The sequence below is a fragment of the Chrysochloris asiatica genome, unplaced genomic scaffold, assembly GCF_000296735.1.
Source record: "Chrysochloris asiatica unplaced genomic scaffold, ChrAsi1.0 scaffold00019, whole genome shotgun sequence".
In the NCBI taxonomy this organism is placed as follows: Eukaryota; Metazoa; Chordata; class Mammalia; order Afrosoricida; family Chrysochloridae; genus Chrysochloris; species Chrysochloris asiatica.
In genome coordinates this window covers 25,683,722-25,702,139 of record NW_006408537.1, presented here as the reverse complement: position 1 = coordinate 25,702,139, position 18,418 = coordinate 25,683,722, and the positions used below count along the sequence as shown (strand labels likewise).

General features: G+C 34.3%; 1 protein-coding gene across 1 annotated transcript in view; it reads right to left on the bottom strand.

Moving 5' to 3' along the window:
• Nucleotides 1-18,418, bottom strand: part of LOC102835640 (regulating synaptic membrane exocytosis protein 1-like) — a 678,398-nt gene that overhangs the window by 145,777 nt on the left and 514,203 nt on the right. The window contains 2 exon segments of the mRNA XM_006835784.1: nt 9,686-9,798; nt 10,790-10,972. Coding sequence (XP_006835847.1) covers nt 9,686-9,798; nt 10,790-10,972 — 296 coding nt within the window.

Sequence of the window (18,418 nt, the reverse complement as noted above, 5' to 3'; positions counted from 1 at the left end):
AAAATAACAGGAAATAATTAAAATGAATGACTTTCACTTTTTATAAGACGTCTACTAGTTAAGATTAATATTTAACAAATTTATAAAAATTATATTATTTATAACTTAGCATTCAAATGGATTCTTGCCAATATATAAGGAAGGAAAGTATAGGTAGCTTATTTGGAATTTATTATAGAAAATTTGTACATAAAATATAGTACCTACAGATAACCCTTAAACAGCTCCAATGATAGTTACAATAATTATTGTATATGTTATCAGGGAAACAGGAAAACAGAAAGCAACAAAACTCTATTTACTCTGTATTCCTTTTCAAATCTTTTATTTAATCACTTGCCTCTCACTTTTCATATGTGTAAATTATAAATCGTCACGTTGTAAAGAAAATTAAGACTTGCAGAAAAGATACTATAATGCATTTGGTAGTGATACAAAATTGTTTTCAAAATAAAAAAAAGTTAATGCATTTAAGAAATACCATCCAAAGTCATATAAATTAGAAATTTATTACAACAATAACATTTTTTCTCACCTGGGTCATTTAATTTCTGGTTCAGTTTTGATCTTCTTATATCATTATTTCGATGCCCCCAAACTACATTCATGGGCTCTTTAAAACTGTCCAAGAAATGTAGCAGAGAGGGAAAAATTGGCTTACTTTTAGTATGAAAAAATTTCAATATGCCTAAAAGCAGTATGTGCAGCTTAAAAGATAAAGCCTCTTAGCTTTCAACGTAAAAGAAAGAGGGTAAAAGGTTGTATGGACACTTATAATTCCTAAGTTAGCTCTAAGAGACTAAGCACATGTTATTATTATTATTTTTTTTAATGCACTGGCTTCATTCTGTCAAGTTGCCTAGTAACTTGAGAGGGAAGTAAGGTATTAGAAAATGCAATTGAATGGGATCATCAGGGGGGAGGTAAGATGCCTAAATTGCCATTTTCAACATACTGGTGTCAAAGTGATAGATGTTACAGCAGCAGAGAGGAGTGGATAGTCAGAGCATTGGCTGTGGAATAAAACTCTGGTTCTGTCACACTGAAGCATGTTGACTTAGGCATTTTAATAATTCTTTTCACTATATTTTTATAAAACAATAGTAAACATACCTTTTTTGCAGTTAGTTGTGCAAGTGTCATTATTGCGATAAGCAACACAGCAAGCAGTCAGTAAATGTATTTTAGTTTAGTGTAATGAAATGCGGGAGAGTATGTTGAACAAAGTGGTTAAGAATAAGGTCTTTGGGAAGAGGCCTGGTCTTGTGCTACCACAGAGCAGATACGGAATGATAAGGAGTAAAGTTTTTAACCTTCTTAAACTTTAGTTTTCTCAGTTGAGAAATGAAGACATTAATAGCTGTTCCTCAGTAGTTCTTGTAAATAGATCATTGTTGTTGTTGTTGTTGTTGTTAAGTGCCGTCGAGTCGGTTCCAACCCATAGCGATCCTGTACAGGGTTTCTGAGGCTGTAAATCTTTACGGGAGCAGAAAGCCTCATTAAATACATAACACAATTTAGTCACTGACATATACCCTGGTGTGGCAATATAGGAAAAGCTAATTGCAAAGTTGGTAGTTCAAATCCTCGGATACCCTATACAGGGTCACTCTGAGTTGGAACCAACTCAATGGCACTTGACAACAATAGTATGGTATATGCTATATAAACCTGATGTGGCGCTATAGGGTAAGTAATGAACTGCAAGGTCAGTTTGAACTGCAAGGTTGGTGGTTCAAACTCATGAACTGCTCCTCAGAAACCCTATATAAGGTTGTCGTTGTTGTTGCTAAGATGTGGAACAGCCTTGGAGTCCTGGTGGTTAATGTGAGTTAATGCTTGCTGGATGCAAGGTTGGTGGTTCAAGCTCACCAGCAGCTCTTATATGGGCTCACTATGAGTAGAAAATGACTCAACGGTACTTAACAAGAACAACAAAATTAATAATATTAAATAGTATTTTATATCTCCCTTTATGTGGGTTTACAAAGATATGCTGGAAAATTAATAGACTGGTCCCCTAAGTTAGGGTGACAATTGTGTTTGCAGTCTAGTGGATTCCTACTTAGAGTGACTCTATAGAGCTTTTAAGGGAGCACACTGCCAAGTATTATTCTGTTTTGGACACCTGGTGGGTTTGAAATGCTGAATTTTTGGTTAACAGTTAAGTGCTTCACCATGTGTCACCAGGGTTCCTTAAAGGAAATCCCTGAGATCAGGATTTGAAGAGTGGAGGAAACACCAATGGATTTCAAGGCCAACACCTTAATCACTTGGCCATTACAATTCAAAAGTTAGAGTGACTAACCATCTTAATGTGCCAAGGACTTGCCTGCTTTTAGCACTGAAAGTCTTGTATGACATTGTGGGTTAATGAAGCAGACTACAGTCATTTGAACTGCAAGTTTGGCGGTTCAAGCTCACCAGCTGTTCTTCGGAAACCCTATACAGGGGTGCTGTAGGTAGGAATCAACTCAACGGCTCTTATAACAATCAAACTGAAAATACTGGTCATTGTATGACTGCATCTAGAATTTATCATAAATAAACTCTAAGGAACTCTTAGCTACAGATAATACTTCTCAGTTCTTATTTACATGTTGTTGTTGTTGTTAAGTACCGTGGAGTCGGTTCCGACACATAGTGACCCTGTACAGGGTTTCCGAGGCTGTAAATCTTTACAGGAGCAGAAAGCCTCATCTTTCTCCCACGGAACAGCTGGTAGTTTTGTATTGCTGACCTTGAGGTTGGCAGCCTGATTCATAACCACTATGCTACCAGAGTTCCTTCTTATTTACCTAGAGATTACTAATTTGAATTCTGAAATACATCTCAGAAGAAGGACTTCAGCTCATTGCAGTGAGGTTTTTATGTTAATTAACACTTGTCCTTTCTTGCAAATTTACGTGAAACCAAAATTTGATGTTAAAAGTATTTCTTGAACTTGCTTCTATCTTTTCTAAACTTGTTGAGCTTTTGATGTCTGATCTGCCTGCCTTGAAATCTCAGGGAAGAGGTACAGTGTCATCTGCTACTCTGTGTGATGGTAGCAATTTGGAACCTGTCTCTTTGGTTGTTTTCAGTTAAGTGGTTAATTCTGTAAAGCAATTCCACATCCTGTCCCCAATGAAGATTTGTCATGGTGATGATATTTTTCAGCCAGGACATATTGACCTTCTAAAACTAACAATCTGACATTCTCTGTGTTGTTGTTGTTGTTAAGTACCGTGGAGTCGGTTCCAACTCAGTGACCCTGTACAGGGTTTCTGAGGTTGTAAATCTTTACCGGAGCAGAAAGCCTCATCTTTCTCCCGCAGAAAGGCTGGTAGTTTCGTATTGCTGACCTTGAGGTTAGCAGCCCGATTCATAACCACTACGCTACCAGTGCTCCTTACATTCTCTGTAGTGAGGTCTTAAATGCACATACTTCATGAAGACACTGTTGTTATTGTTAAGTGCTGTCGAGTGAGTTTCAATTTATAGGAGCCCTGAATAGGGTTTCCAAGGAGCAGCTAGTGGGTTTGAACTGCCAATCTGGTCTTATTTATAGATTTTCTTTTGATTTCCTAATTACAACTTTTGGGTAACAATACATATGGAAGAACTCTAAATGTAGAATTATTATGCTTTACTTTGTTTAGATAAATTAATTATGTCAACTCATTTTCAATATGAACTTCAAATATTTTTAATCATACTAAAATTTATTTCATCAACCCAAATAAATTTACCCATGAAATATATGGCCACTTTTATACGGCTGGTTCTAAAGAGTGTTTTTCTGATTATCTGAATTTAAAATACAGATGGCCAAAAATCCATGCAAAACCTATGCATCAAAACACCTTGCCCTCACTGAAAAGTATTTTTATTAGCATCTTCTTATTGCCTTGTATGTCATACACTATCCCAGAAAATGTACACTACATGCTAGACTATAATGTAATTACCTTTTTTAGAAATCAAACTAAAATAAGTAACAGAATATTATCATATCCATTTTTAGGATAATACTGAGGTGCATGGAGTCCTGGCATGGTGCTATGGGCTAATGAGCTGGTCTGCAAAGTTGATTTGATCCACAAAGTTGGTTTGAAACCCTATATATAGGGTTGCTATGGATTGGAATCAACTTGAAAGCACTTAATAACAACTGAGGTGCATACCACCATATCTCAATATATTGAGAGTTCAAGAAATATGTTTGGAACTTATGCCTATTAAAATGGAATGCACCAAAGTTTAGTGAAATGAGATTAAAAGTACTTAGACTGGTTTGGTAGTCTGTTGTTCATTTGCAATATGAATGGGCAAATACTTTCATTTCTCTGAACCTGAGTTCCCTCATCCATAAATATGGATGATGCTACTCTCCAGGACTAACTTTTGAGAAGCATATGAGTGATAAATTAATTCAATAATAATCAGCATTCAAATGTTGAGGAGATATGCTTTTAAAAAACTAAACAGAACTATATGTATTTTAAGAATTTTATTACATCAATCTGAAAACTCCTATTAAAGTGCATTGGAGCTCAAGTTAACAGTAACATGGACTAAGAAATGGTGTGGGCAGCACATGAGAGTGGGATGAAGCCTGGGCCTCCATGGGACCTAAGTGCAAAGATCTAAAAGAAAATGTGATCCAAACAACAGTAAGTCAGCAGGTCAGCAATGTGCAACAATCTGAATGGTTTTATCTTCCTATCCCTCAGGAGAAAGAATTAATGGATACCATGACAAAAGTGTGGCCCAAAGGAGCAATGTTTAGGCAACCACATCCCACAAGCATGACTGCAGTAGAGGCCACATTATTCAATAACTTTACTACTATCTGGAAAAGCAAATGCAGAGAATTTCTCTACTCCTTTGCACCCAGATATTACACTGAGTAGGACCTAAGAATTAAATTCTTTATTTATGAGATAAGGGAAATGTAAAACAAAACAAAACAAAAAAGAAGCCAAAATGAACTAATAAAAAATCTGTAAGTATTTTCCAAAGAGAACAAATACTAAACCTATTAGCATTACTATTGTAGTTGTCAGTGTGGATAAATAAAATTCAAAGAAAGAATACTCTTCATTTTAAAGAAATCATTTCTTCCTTGATATGAGCTGTGCACAATATGAACTAATACTAAATGTCCAACAGAGTCATTTCAGAGAAATAAGTCCCTGTTAAATAATTTTGCTCGTTACTTCAATAAGTACAGTTATTACTCTCATAAATTATAACAGTAACAATATGAAATGGTTAAAATTGCATTAATATTTACCTTTTTTAGAAGAGTTATATTTTTCTTGCTCTTCAATGAATTAAATGCACATAATGATGGAAACAAAAGAAAGAAATCAGCAAATTTATAGTTAAACATGGAAATGTGAATTAAGACAATGGCATGAACAATTAAATACATAACATATAACCGTGACATGATAAATTACAATGATAAATCATGAAGAAGTCTCAAAATGGCACTAAAATTAATTAAAGGATGAATGAATACAACAATTTAAAAATGTAAAATCAAAAAAGAAACACTGGAAATTAATTCTTGGCATTTGAAGAGTATAATCCATGACATTTTTCTTGCCTTTTCAGAATTGCCTAATAGTTTAGCAATAATTTTACTAAAACATTTCAACTTAAATTCATTGTGATTCTTTATTCTAAATGTATTTGAAAACTTATTTAATGCTTATAATTAAATTTTCTCTCATTTAAAAAATTACAGCATTTCTGATCATTTAAAATTTCATATAATGAATTAAAAAGTAAATTTCAATTTTTACTAGATAGTAGGTATTTTCTTTGCACTGTAGGAAATATTCTGTAACACTTTCCACATTAATACAAAAAAATACTAAGGAATTTCACAAGGTTCATGGAAAAACTCCATTATTTTTTCATTCCATTTTTCCATGAACTTTTTAAAGTTCCTCATATATTCTAGTTTAAATAATTATTTCTTCCTCCTCCAATTAAAATATCCCAAAGTAATATAGCTTGCTCCTCTTTAGATTTTAATTCTAAAATACTTCACAAAACTTAAAATGCACCTCCTTGCTAGTGTAACACCTACTTATAAATAATACCCTACGTAAATACTTCTTCTTTAAAAACATTCAGTTAAACCTAAAACAAACAAATAAAAAAACCCATCACTTGATTGCTTTAAAAAAAGCCACACAACAAAAATTTTAACACAACCAACTGTGTTGTTCTCAGTTTCACTCTACATATGGGTATATGGAATACAATGTTGGAGTACAACCAGAGATATTTCTTGTAAGTCATTGCTCTCAAATATCACAGGCTGTCAAAGGAGCTCTGGTAGTGTAGTGGTTACTAATTGGGCTGCGAACCACAAGGTCAGCAGTTCGAAACTACCGGCTGCTCCGTGGGAGAAAGATGAGGCTTTCTGCTCCCATACAGATTTACAGCCTCGGAAATCCTGTTAAGGGTTGCTATGGGTCAGAACCGACTCGATGGCTCTTAACAACAACAATCACATCAGAATTATCTAAAATGTCAGACTACATTTTCAACCAATTTATTTCAAAATATGTATTGGAATAATTTCTCTTCTTTTTCCCTAAGTAATCTCCAAAATAATCATCATCAGATTCCATGTAGCAAATACGCTAGCATTTCCAAGGTTTAGAAAAAAGTTGACAATACTTTTTGAAAAATTAAGCAAATGTGTTTTTTTAAGCAGTATCTTAATCTTTAAAATAAAATTGTTTTATGATACAAAGTTAGTAGCAAATTAAAAATGACAAGAAAAACAAATCTAGACAGACAACGCAACCATCCCAACATATATTCTGAAAGCAATAATGTAAGTACTTGTATCCAGACTGTGTATGAGTGAAAATATTTTATAAGTTCTTCCAGAAATCTAAACCATTCGAAATGTTTGCTCTTACCAATCGATGGCTTATCAATTCAATTATTTTTAGTAAAGAAAACAGTCTTTTGTTATAATAAAAAAACAAACAAAAGAGGAAGGAAGAAAGAAAGAAAAGGGGAAGAAAAAGAAAGTCAAATGCAGTAGAGTACTAATCACTTGAAAATAAGTTGCAGCCAGCAGTAACCTTTATAGGAGATAGAACTTGAATAGTTTAAAAAAATACTAAAAAGGAAAAAAAGCAACGACTATGTGATTCTATAGCCTCAAGAACAACCATGACATCAACTAAATAAAATGCATAAATCCTGACTACCTCATGATTCAAATTACAAATTTACATTTAAAAATGCTTTAGGACAAAGAAAAATCATCCTTTGAGCTATTCATTTTGAAATAGATCCATAATGCAATGATGGTACACAGTTATCATTTAACAAAAGTCCCTAAGCACATATTATTATCATAAAGTAAACCAGACTGAATTTAATTACAGAACACTTAGACACAATACATGTTTGCTGTCAGTTTTTAAATTGTTATATTTAGACAACTCTTGAGATCACAAATTCCAGGAACATCAAATCACCAGAAGTGTTTACTAGTTTATTTGTGATATTAAATATTAAATTAATAACTCCATCAGTTTCATCCTCAGTCATTCCCTTCTTCCCACCTCAATCCAATCTTTACAAACTGATGATTGTTCTGAAAGACAACTGTGAACACAAATATCATAAATAGTAACATTGATATTAACAATAAAATCCGCTTTTAAAAATATAAAAATTCAACATACAATCCAACTGATTTTGTAGACACTATTCTTATTCTACATAAGTAATGTGACGAAAATCTTACTGCACAAAACTTGTATGCAGTACTTTCATATGTTTTTGAACCTGGAATTAATGTTGTATTTGCAATTGGAGGAAATGCAAAGAGTTTTAGGTACAAACAATTTTTCTCACATTAGTCTGAATAGCTGACTAATATTGCCAGTAACAATGAATGTTAGCAAAACACCAAAATTTATAATTTTTTTAGTTGTGCAACAGGAGTTCATGAACAGATAATTTAAACACACATCAAATTTTATATTTTAAAAGTAAAGGCTGAAACAATTTTATCTGGATTATCATTAATTAGAGTTTTAATAAAATAAAATATGAATAATCATCTAAAAATACTCCCAGAAAAGAGAAGAATAAGTTTATTAAACATGTGAATCGGTTATTCTAATGAAATCACTTGTATTTTAGAAAAGAAAGCCAGAGTTTCACAAAATATTATTTTCCTTGTTAAATAAAAGAATACCCTAAAACAACCCTGAAAATTGAAGCACAGTTCGTCAACAGGATACATGATTTTTAAAAGTACAAATCCACAGTATCAGTATCTCTCAATTAAAAACATGATACCCCTTAAACTCCATACTACTTTTTTCATTTACTCTAAAGTACTCATTATGGCACGTTATACCACATCAGTCTTTGAAACAAGATGTTTATCTTCCTAGCTCTTTAACATTTCTGAGTTGAGTAAAGTACTTCTGAGTTGAATTTTAAAAAAACAAAACAAAACAAAGAACTGGTGCACAGTACCATCATTGACCCAGATGGCATACGTAAAATCACTAATACAGAATAAAATACACATTTTACATCAGCAACAATCAACACTGTTGAGGAAAAAAAACAACATTCAAAATGTTAACTTTTCAGTTGCTTCATAAAGGATAATGATTTTCAGTAGGTTTCACCATATCTAAATTTATAGCATTTATATTGCTACTCCAAATTACAAACTGTGTTGACAAATTGCTTAACAAACCCTTGGTATGGAATAGATTGTTTACGAAACAACTGTTATGAAGTATGTGGTAACAAATATTGACGATAAATAATTTCATCTACTGAGACTAGGGATAACACCTTAGGGTAATATGAAGAAAACAGTGATTACTTAAATCTAGTACTCATCTAACCAGTTTAGAGAAGTTAGTTTCCACTATCAAACACACAACACACACTCTCCCTTTCATATGCTTAAAATAAGGGAATCTTAAAGTAACACAAACTAGTGAAAATAATACTAAATTATGCTTTATGTACTTCATCACAAAACATAAAAAATACACACGGTATTACCAATTAAATGAAAATAAAGAACACTGTTGAAGTCCTCAATATCATCAATGTAAAGATTTTTTAAAAACAAGGTAAAGCAAGTCTCTTTGTAGCACATAAAATACCATTTTTTAAAAATTGAAGTTTAAAATTTTTTTTCATTGGTCTCTTCAAATGAAAGTGTTTCCAGAGCTTAATCAAGTCTTTCAAATTAGTATAATAAATACATTCACTCACTTATCAAAAACTGAGTATAACTCCATTAACCACTATAACTAGGTGTTGGGGGAAAAGTTCTAAGAAATTTAAATTCTTAGGATTCAACTAATTACCCAAAGCCCACTGTTATCAACTAGATTCCAAATCACTGTGACCCTATAGAATAGGGTGGAACTGCCCTATAGGGATTCCAAAGCTGTAAAATTATGGAAGCAGACTGCCCCATCTTTCTCCCATGCAGTGACTGGTGGGTTCAAACCACTGACTTTTCAGTTAGTACCTGGGAGCTTAACTGCGACACTACCAGGGCTCATTCAACAAATACATACATAATCAAAATACTCTTCATCTAAAAAAAGGAGTATAAAACAAGGAGGTTTTCAAACCCAAGATTTTTGGACAATGATCTCTCTTTATCGGATACCTTGTTCTATACTGCCGCTTCTCACTGGCACTTGTGGGAGTTGTCTTCCCCTGCGATTGCTGAAAGATGTGTCTGCTGGAGGAGACTGAGTTGGGCTTCCTTGCCGGTGCATTCTGTAGGCAGAAAACAAAAGGCAATTTAACGACGTAATTGTAATATGGTCTAACAACAACCTTTTCCTTCTTTCTGTTATATAAAACCCTTAAATGAACCTTTAGAAACAGAATTAAATAGTTTTTTGGATATATATAAATGGAATATTTTTAAAAATGGGCTAAGGGAGATAGGGCAATGAACTGAGCAGAATCAATTTACTTCTTTTCATTAGTTTTCTATTAAGTTGTGCTTCTTGAAAATTATCTACTTTTGGTAGTGTTGAACCATATATATTCAATGATAGCCTCTGGATCTTAGCAATATGAATAACTTAGTTAAGAGAGGCTATTGTCTAAATTGCTAGTATTAAATTAGTACTCTAGAATACATTATAACTGATAAGAATAATTCTATCTACAACTGTTTACAAATTGCCATTTGTTTACAGTTTCATTTATAATTAACCCGTAGATTCATGCTATGAAATCTATTGCTGCAAAGATGGAAATTACAATGAAAATTTGAATAGAATGCAGATACATTTTCACTGCACAATATTAAGCAGGCCTTCATCTGCTGGCATTCAAACTTTTTTTAAACTAAAGAACTCGAAAACACGCTAAGATTTTTATAAACACATATGAAATGTTATTTTTTATTCCTCTTACACTTGTTAAAGCAAATATATACTTTAATTCCAAGTAATATGAAAAATTTCACATAATTAAAAAGATTGTATATGAATATGCCACAAACAGATGGAAGGACATAACACAGCCAGATTTAATTTTCAATGGTAGTTAACTGGCAGGAACTATAGAATACCACCAGCACAGTGAAAATAGATGCAAGTAATAAAAGATGTGTGAGAGGTTTAAGTGTCACAAAGAAAGGATCAGATACTATGGTGTTAAAATGAGTGAAAGCATCGAGTGCTCAGGAAGGTACAACACCACACCAACACCTGGAGGCAGGACATGAATGCTGGGCTAGACACTGAATAGCAACCTTGTCAGAAGCGGAGAAGGTGGCGCCGACCCTCCAGGGGCAAGGTGGTGCATAGAACACAGTGTTCTGACACTAGAGTGCTCACTCGACCTTGAGCGAGTGGGATGTTTTCCCCTAAAGACTGGCTGATCAGTCGCTCTTGGGGCTGCGTGTCCCCTTCTAGAAAGACATGGTGGGAGGACCCTAAAACATTAGGGTCAAAAAAGATCTTCAGTCAGCAGGTTCACATTAACTTTGATACCACACATTTGTCCAAGGAAAACGTGGTTACTCTTATAAAACAGTGATTTTAAAAACCTGAAGGAAACCCATCACACAGTTACTGAAATGGAATTAAAATCTAACTGAAAAGTTATTATTCCCAATGTGCACACCAGGTGGTTTTTAAAGAGCTGAGATCTCTTTCATGTAATAAACCTCTTATAAGTTCCACAAGGACAGAGACTTCTGTCTCTTGGTTTTCACTGAGCTGCATTTCCAGAGCCTTAAATACAGCTGCACAGAGTAAGAGTTCAGTAAATTCAATGCTGATTGAATGAGTGCATATAATACGAATAATGAATACAGGGACATTTCAAACACTTGCCTTCAAGAAGAAATAATACACTGTAGAGCTCTATATATTTCCACATAGTTCATAATTTCACTCTGCAATAAGCAAAGCTTTGCCAAGTAGCAAAGGAGATGGCTTCTGAGTTAATTTATGTAGACCAAATAATTAAAATGATATAATAAGACTGAGAAAGCTTTATTATAGAACTGATTAAATGTACTTTTACATCTGAGAGAGCATATTTCTATCCATAAGTCAGCCATTTTCATTTACTCAGTTATTATATATATATATATTTCCAGTGGATATATGCCTTGGCCTATTTTATCATTTGCAGTTTATTTTAAATAAAATGCACATTTAAAATATCTATATTAGGCTTTCTACAGTGATAGAAGCAATAAAATCACACCTGATTCTCTTTAAAGCAATACTATATAATAGACTTATTAAGTGATCAAAAATCTGTTAGGGTTAAAAACACATACTGATCAAAAGTACATTAACTATTGACTGCTTTATTCAAATTGTATTCAGACTGACATTTTTCCTTCTCTTTTGAATAAAATGGTTTTAACAACTATAATCTCTCCATTCAGAACAACAAAATGAGGGAAATGCCAGATTTGAGAGAAAAATAAGGTACAGTTTAGGTCTTTAATATATGTGCATGCTATTTCCTTGAGCTATGGATTAATGCTTTAATGGAACTGAACGAAAATCCTGAAATCTAGACTGTTACTTCAACTTCCAATTTAAAAGAAAAAGAACTGTCAATATTCTACATACTGAAAATTATACTATTATTCTGAATTGACTTTTCACCTAACTTGATTATGCTTATACTTTTCAGAATTGATGTGGGAAAGATTGTATGACTAAGTCATTTTCAATAATAAAGAATATGTATTTTGTTTTGTTTTTAATCATTTACTCTTCAAGAAACTTGAATAAATCTTTGTCAAAAGTATGATTTCTAAATGAGTCTGGAAAAGTTGAATGATAATAAATAGTATGAAGAAATTTTATGGCTTGTAATGTCATGAAAATTTTGCCTCATTCCTAAAGCAATTCATAAGCATTAAAAAGACCACTAAGAAACACTGGTGGCACAGTGGTTAAGATGTTGGCTGGCAACTGAAAGGTGATGGATATGAACTTACCACCCAATCCATGAAAGAAAGAGGTAACAATCTGCATTTTACAAGATTTATAACCTTGGAAACTCTATGAGGAAGTTTTACCCTGTCTTTTAGGGTCACTGTGAGCTGGAATTAACTTCAGGGCAGAGGATTTGGTCTTTGTTTTAAAGAACTTCTTAAAAGTGACTTGAAGTGTGAATAAGTTATGTTAGTCTTAAAAACTGCCTGATTATTGTGAATTGATTTTCACCTTAACTTGACTGTGAATAAACTTTATAGAATTAATTACAGGGAACCAAAGTACAACTCAAGTACATGTGATTTAATGTGCCCGTGTTCCAAGTACTGAGGCTTGGTCAGATTGAAGAGAATAGCCTGTAATATTCAAGATTACTCATTTAGCACAAGATTTGTTTTTCTCTGACAGAACTAAAAGTCCCCCAGTGCTGGAACAATTACTGCCACCAGTCAGTATATAACAAGTAAGAGCACAGTGCTGGTGGCACTGTGGGATGAGAACCAGATCTTCTTTGGAAGAAAGATGAGGCTTTTTGCTCCTGTAAAGATTTAAAGATTCCAGAACTCTATACCCGCTACTCGTCAGTCAGTTTACACTGTGGGGGCTTGCGTGCTGCTATGATTCTAGAAACTATGCCACTGATCTTTTAAATACCAATAGGGTCACCCATGGCGGACAAGCTTAAGATGAGTCTCCAGACTAAGAGTAGGAAGAAGGAGTCACAGACTACTTTCAAATATTTAGTCATTGAAAACCTTAGGAATAGCAGTGGAACATTGTGAGCACCAGAATACTGAATAGTGAAACATGATGAAGACCACCAGAATATTGTCAGATATAGTTTCAGAAGATGAGCCCCTCAGGTTGGAAGGCACTCAAAATGCAACTGGAGAAGAGCTGCCTCTTCAAAGTAGAGTTGACCATAATGACATGAATGGAATAATAAAGTTTTGGGAACCTTCATTTGATGTTGGGGCACAATTAAAAATGAGAAGAAACAGCTGCCAGAATTCATTAACAATCAAAACATGGAATGTACAAATTATGAATCTAGGAAAATTGTAAGTTGTTAAAAATGAAACAAAATCCATACACATCAATATCCTAAGTACTAGTGAGCTGAAATGGACTGGTATTGTTCATTTTGAATCTGACAATCAAATGGTTTACTATGCCAGAAATGGCAAATTGAAGAGGAATCGTGTCACATTATCAAAAAGAACATTTCAAGATCAATCTGGAAGTGCAATGCTATCTGTGATAAGTTAATATATTGTTGTTGTTGTTGTTGTTAAGTGTCATCGAGTTGGTTCCCACCCATAGCGACCCTGTACAGGGTTTCTGAGACTGTAAATCTTTACGGGAGTAGAAAGCCTCATCTTTATTCCACGGAGCTGCTGGTAGTTTAGAACCGCTGACCTTAAGGTTCGCAGCCAATTCGTAACCACTACACTACCAGAGCTCCTTAATATATATACACCTATAAGTAACACCAGTAAATACAACTATAATTCACATTTATGAATGAACAATTAAAGCCAACGATGAAAAAAACTGAAGAATTCTATCAACTTGTTCAGTCTGAAATGATCAAATAAGCAATCAAGTTGCATTGATAATTACTGGTGATTGAAATGCAAAGATTAGAAATAAAGAGACTTGTTCATTGCAAATATCTTTTTTAAACAACACAAAACATGTCTATACACATGGACCTAAACAAATGGAATACACAGAAATCAAATTGACTACATCTATGGAAAGAGATGGTTGAAAAATCCATTATCATCAGTCAAAAAAAGGCCATGGGCAGTCTCCGGAACAGACCATCAATTGCTCATATGCAAGTTCAGGCTAAAGCTGGAGAAAATTAAAATGTGACCTTGAAAATATCTCACCTGAATTTAGAGATCATCTCAACAACAGATTTGATGAATTAGACACTAATGACCAAAGACCAGAAGAGTTGTGGGATGACATCAAGAACATCATACAAGGAGAATGCAAAAGGTCAGTAAGATTAGAAAGAAGGAACAGACCAAATTGGTCTGAGCAAGAGACTGAAACTTGCTTTCCAGCATAGAGATACTAAAGCTAATGGAAGAAAGTGGAAGGCAAAAAAGCTAAATATAGAAATTCCAAAGGGCAGCTGGAGAAGACAAAGTAAAATATTATAATGAAATGTGCAAAGATCAGGAGTCAGAAAGCCAAAAGGGAAGACATGCCCAGCATGTTAAAGCCTTGACTTTAACCTTGAAGTATTCTATGTGCAAAATAATGAATGATGCAGAAAGTATCAAAAGAAAATGGAAGGTGTACACAGTCACTCTACCAAAAAGAAATGGTTGATTTTCAGTCATGTTACGAGGTATCATATAATCAACCACCAATGTACATACATATACACACATACACCTTTATGTTTATAATGGATATAGTGGATGTAATGGAAGAAGTCCAAGGTATTCTAAAGGCATTGACAGAGAACAAAGCTCTGGGAATTAATAGACTACAGATGAAAATCTTTCAACAAGTTGATGTGGCACTGGAGGCACTCACTAATCTATGCTAAGAAATTTTGAAGACAGCTGCCTGGCCAACTGATTGGAAGAGATCATTATTTGTGCCCACTCCAAACAGAGGTGACCCAACAGAATGGGACAATCACCAGCCAATATCATCAACATCATATGCAAGTAAAGTTTGGCTAAAAATCACTTAAAAATGGCTGCAAGAGTACATTGAGAGCAAATTCCCTGAGGTTCAAGCTGCATTCAGTCAAAGACATGGAATAAGGGATATCTTCGCTGGCATCAGATGGATCTTAGCTGAAAGCAAAGAATATCAGAAAGATGTTTTCTTGTACTTTATTGACTTTGCTAAGGTTTTTGATTGTGTGGATCATGACAAGCTATAGACAACATTGTGGAGAATGAGTATTCCAGAACACTTAATTGTGCTCATGAGGAACCTATACATAGACCAAGTGGCACTTGTTTGAATAGAACAAGGGGACCCTGAATGGTGTCTTTCAGCATACTTATTCAATCTGTTTTTTGTGCAAACAATTAGAGAAGCTAGATTATATGAAGAAAACTGTGACATCAGTGTTGGATGAAGACTCATTAACAACTTGGGATAGGCAGATGATGCAAGCTTGCTAGTTAAAAGCAAAGAGGACTTAAAATACTTACTAATGAAGATCAAAAACTACAGCCTTCAGTATGGATTGCACCTCAGTGTAAAGAAAACAAAAACCCTCACCACTGGACCAATAAACAACATTCATAACAATGGAGAAAAGTTTGAAGTTGTCAGATACTTCATTTTGCTAGGATCAACCAATAACATTTATGGAAGCAGTAGTCAAGAAATCAAACGACATATTCCATTAGGCAAATCTATAGCAGAACACCTCTTAAAAGTGTTCAAGAACAAAAGTATCAGTTTGAGGGTTAGGGTGCACCTCACTCAAGCCATGGTATTTTCAATAACCTCTTATGTACGTGAAAGTTGGACAACGGATAAAGAAACTAAATAATTGGTGCATTTGAGTTACGGTGTTGGAGGAAAATATCAAAAGTACTATGGACTGCAAAAGAACAAACAGATTTGTGTTAGAAGTACTTTTAGCATGCTCCTTAGAAGCCAGAATGTCCAGAGTTCATCTCTCATACTTTGGACATATTGTCAGGAGGGACCAGTCCTGGGAGAAAGATCTCATGTTTGGTATAGTGGTGGGTCAGCAAAAAAGAGAAAGACCCCCGACAAGATAGATAGATAGATTGGCACAGTGACAAATGCAATGGTCTCAAACATAGCAATGATTGTGAGGTAGGCATAGGACCAGGTATCCAGGCATTGTTTTGTTCTGTTGTGCATAAGGTCGCTATGAGTTGGAGGCACCTAACAACAACAAGAATCCTATACAGGTTCACTATGAGTCAAGACCAACTGGATGGTGCAGAACAACATAAAGAGAGTACAGGCCCAAGAGGAAGCTTAGGAAACTACTTTTCTTATGGAAGACAGAAGAGAGTGAACTATAGAAATGGAGTGCAGGACAACTGAGACTACTTCAATAACTCAGTAAAACTGAGTTACTGAAGATGAACCTAGGGAGTGAAACAGCCTAACTTCAGGAGAAATAGTGAAGTTTGGAGATTAAAAGTAATGAAACGAAGTACAGTTTATTTTGGGCAAGAGAGAAGGATAATTCATAATGATTTTCTGAGGTATAAAAGTGCAAAATTGAGAGTCTATGGTTTAGAGCCCTGATCTTTTCAGCAAAATGGGATGTGCTAAGAATATAAGGATGTAGTTAGAATGAAAAAGAATTAGAAAAACCATATTAAAAGGTGGGAGAGGCAGTGAATACAGGAGAAGTCAAATGATAGCAATATTATATGGAGCATTACTTGTGCCAGGCTTTGCATGCAGAGTCTCTGTGTATGTGTATATGTGTGTGGGTTTCTTGTATTCTCATAATAGCCCTGAGAAGTGTTATTATTTCTATTTAAGATAGAAAAACTAAAGACCATAGAGCAACTCGCAAAAGATAAAGAGCTAACATGCTGATGCAGTGAAATTCACATAGATCTCTCCATTTCTAATTCTTGCTCACTTTCCTGCCAATCAAGATAGGTTTTCTTTATGTATGATGAGATGTCAAATGGCAATTTCATATATCTGGATGTATTAATCTTGAGAGATATAACATTATATCTAAGTTTCAAATATCTTGGCAATATTTCATATAATTGTGTTCTGAGTGTTTGTATAAATAAAATATTTACAAAATGGCATTTGCTACCTACTCTGGTATACAGGTATATTGGTCGATTACTGGATAGATGGATGTATGGATGGTTGGACATATGTAAATAGATATATAGTACATATATACACGGATCCTGGTTAAACGTTCAGCTGCTAACCAAAAGGTTGGTGGTTTGAATCCATTCAGTAAGAAAAGAAAAGGTGTCATACTCCCATAAAGATTATATCCTAGAAAACCCTGCAGGACGGTTTATCTATCACATGGGTTGTAAGACTCAAGATCAACTTGATAGCATCTAACTTGTCGATTTGTACTGTAGTGGCTCATGCGTTGCTGTGATGTTAGAAGATAGGCCCCCAATATTTTAAATGCCAGGAGGGTCACCCACGGTGGACAGGTTTAAATGGAACTTCCTGACTAAGAAAGACTAGGAAAGAGTGACGGGCCACTTCTGAGAGGTTAACCACTGAAAAGCTTGTGAATAGCAGTGGAACATTGTTACATATAGATCAGGAGACAATCAAAATACAACTGGGGAAGAGATGGCTCTTCAAAGTAGACTTGATCTTAATGATGTAAATGGAGCAAATCTTTCAAGACCTTCCTTTGCTGAAGGAACACAACTCAAAATGAGCAGAAACAGCAGTAAACATCCATTCACAATCATTCAGAATTTGGATAGTACATAGTGTGTATCTAGGAAAATTAGAAGTCAAAGATGAAATTGATTATATAAAGATCTACATACTAAGTATTAGTGAGCTGATATGGACTAGTATTGGTAATCTGGAATTGGATAATCATAAGATTTACTATCAATTACTCATATGCAAATTCAAACTGAAGCTGAAGAAAATGAAAACAAGTCCACAAGAGCCAAAATATGATCTTGAATTTATCCCACCTGAATTTAGAAATCATCTGAAGAACAGATTTGATACATTAAACACTAAAGACCGAAGACCAGAAGAGTTGTGGGATGACATCAAGAACATCATACGTGAAAAGAGCAAAAAGTCATTAAGAAGACAATAAAGAAGGAAAAGATCAAAACGGATGTCAGAAGAGACTGTGAAACTTGCTCTCCAGCGTAGAGATGCTAAAGCAAAGGGAAGAATTGAGGAGGTCCAAGAGC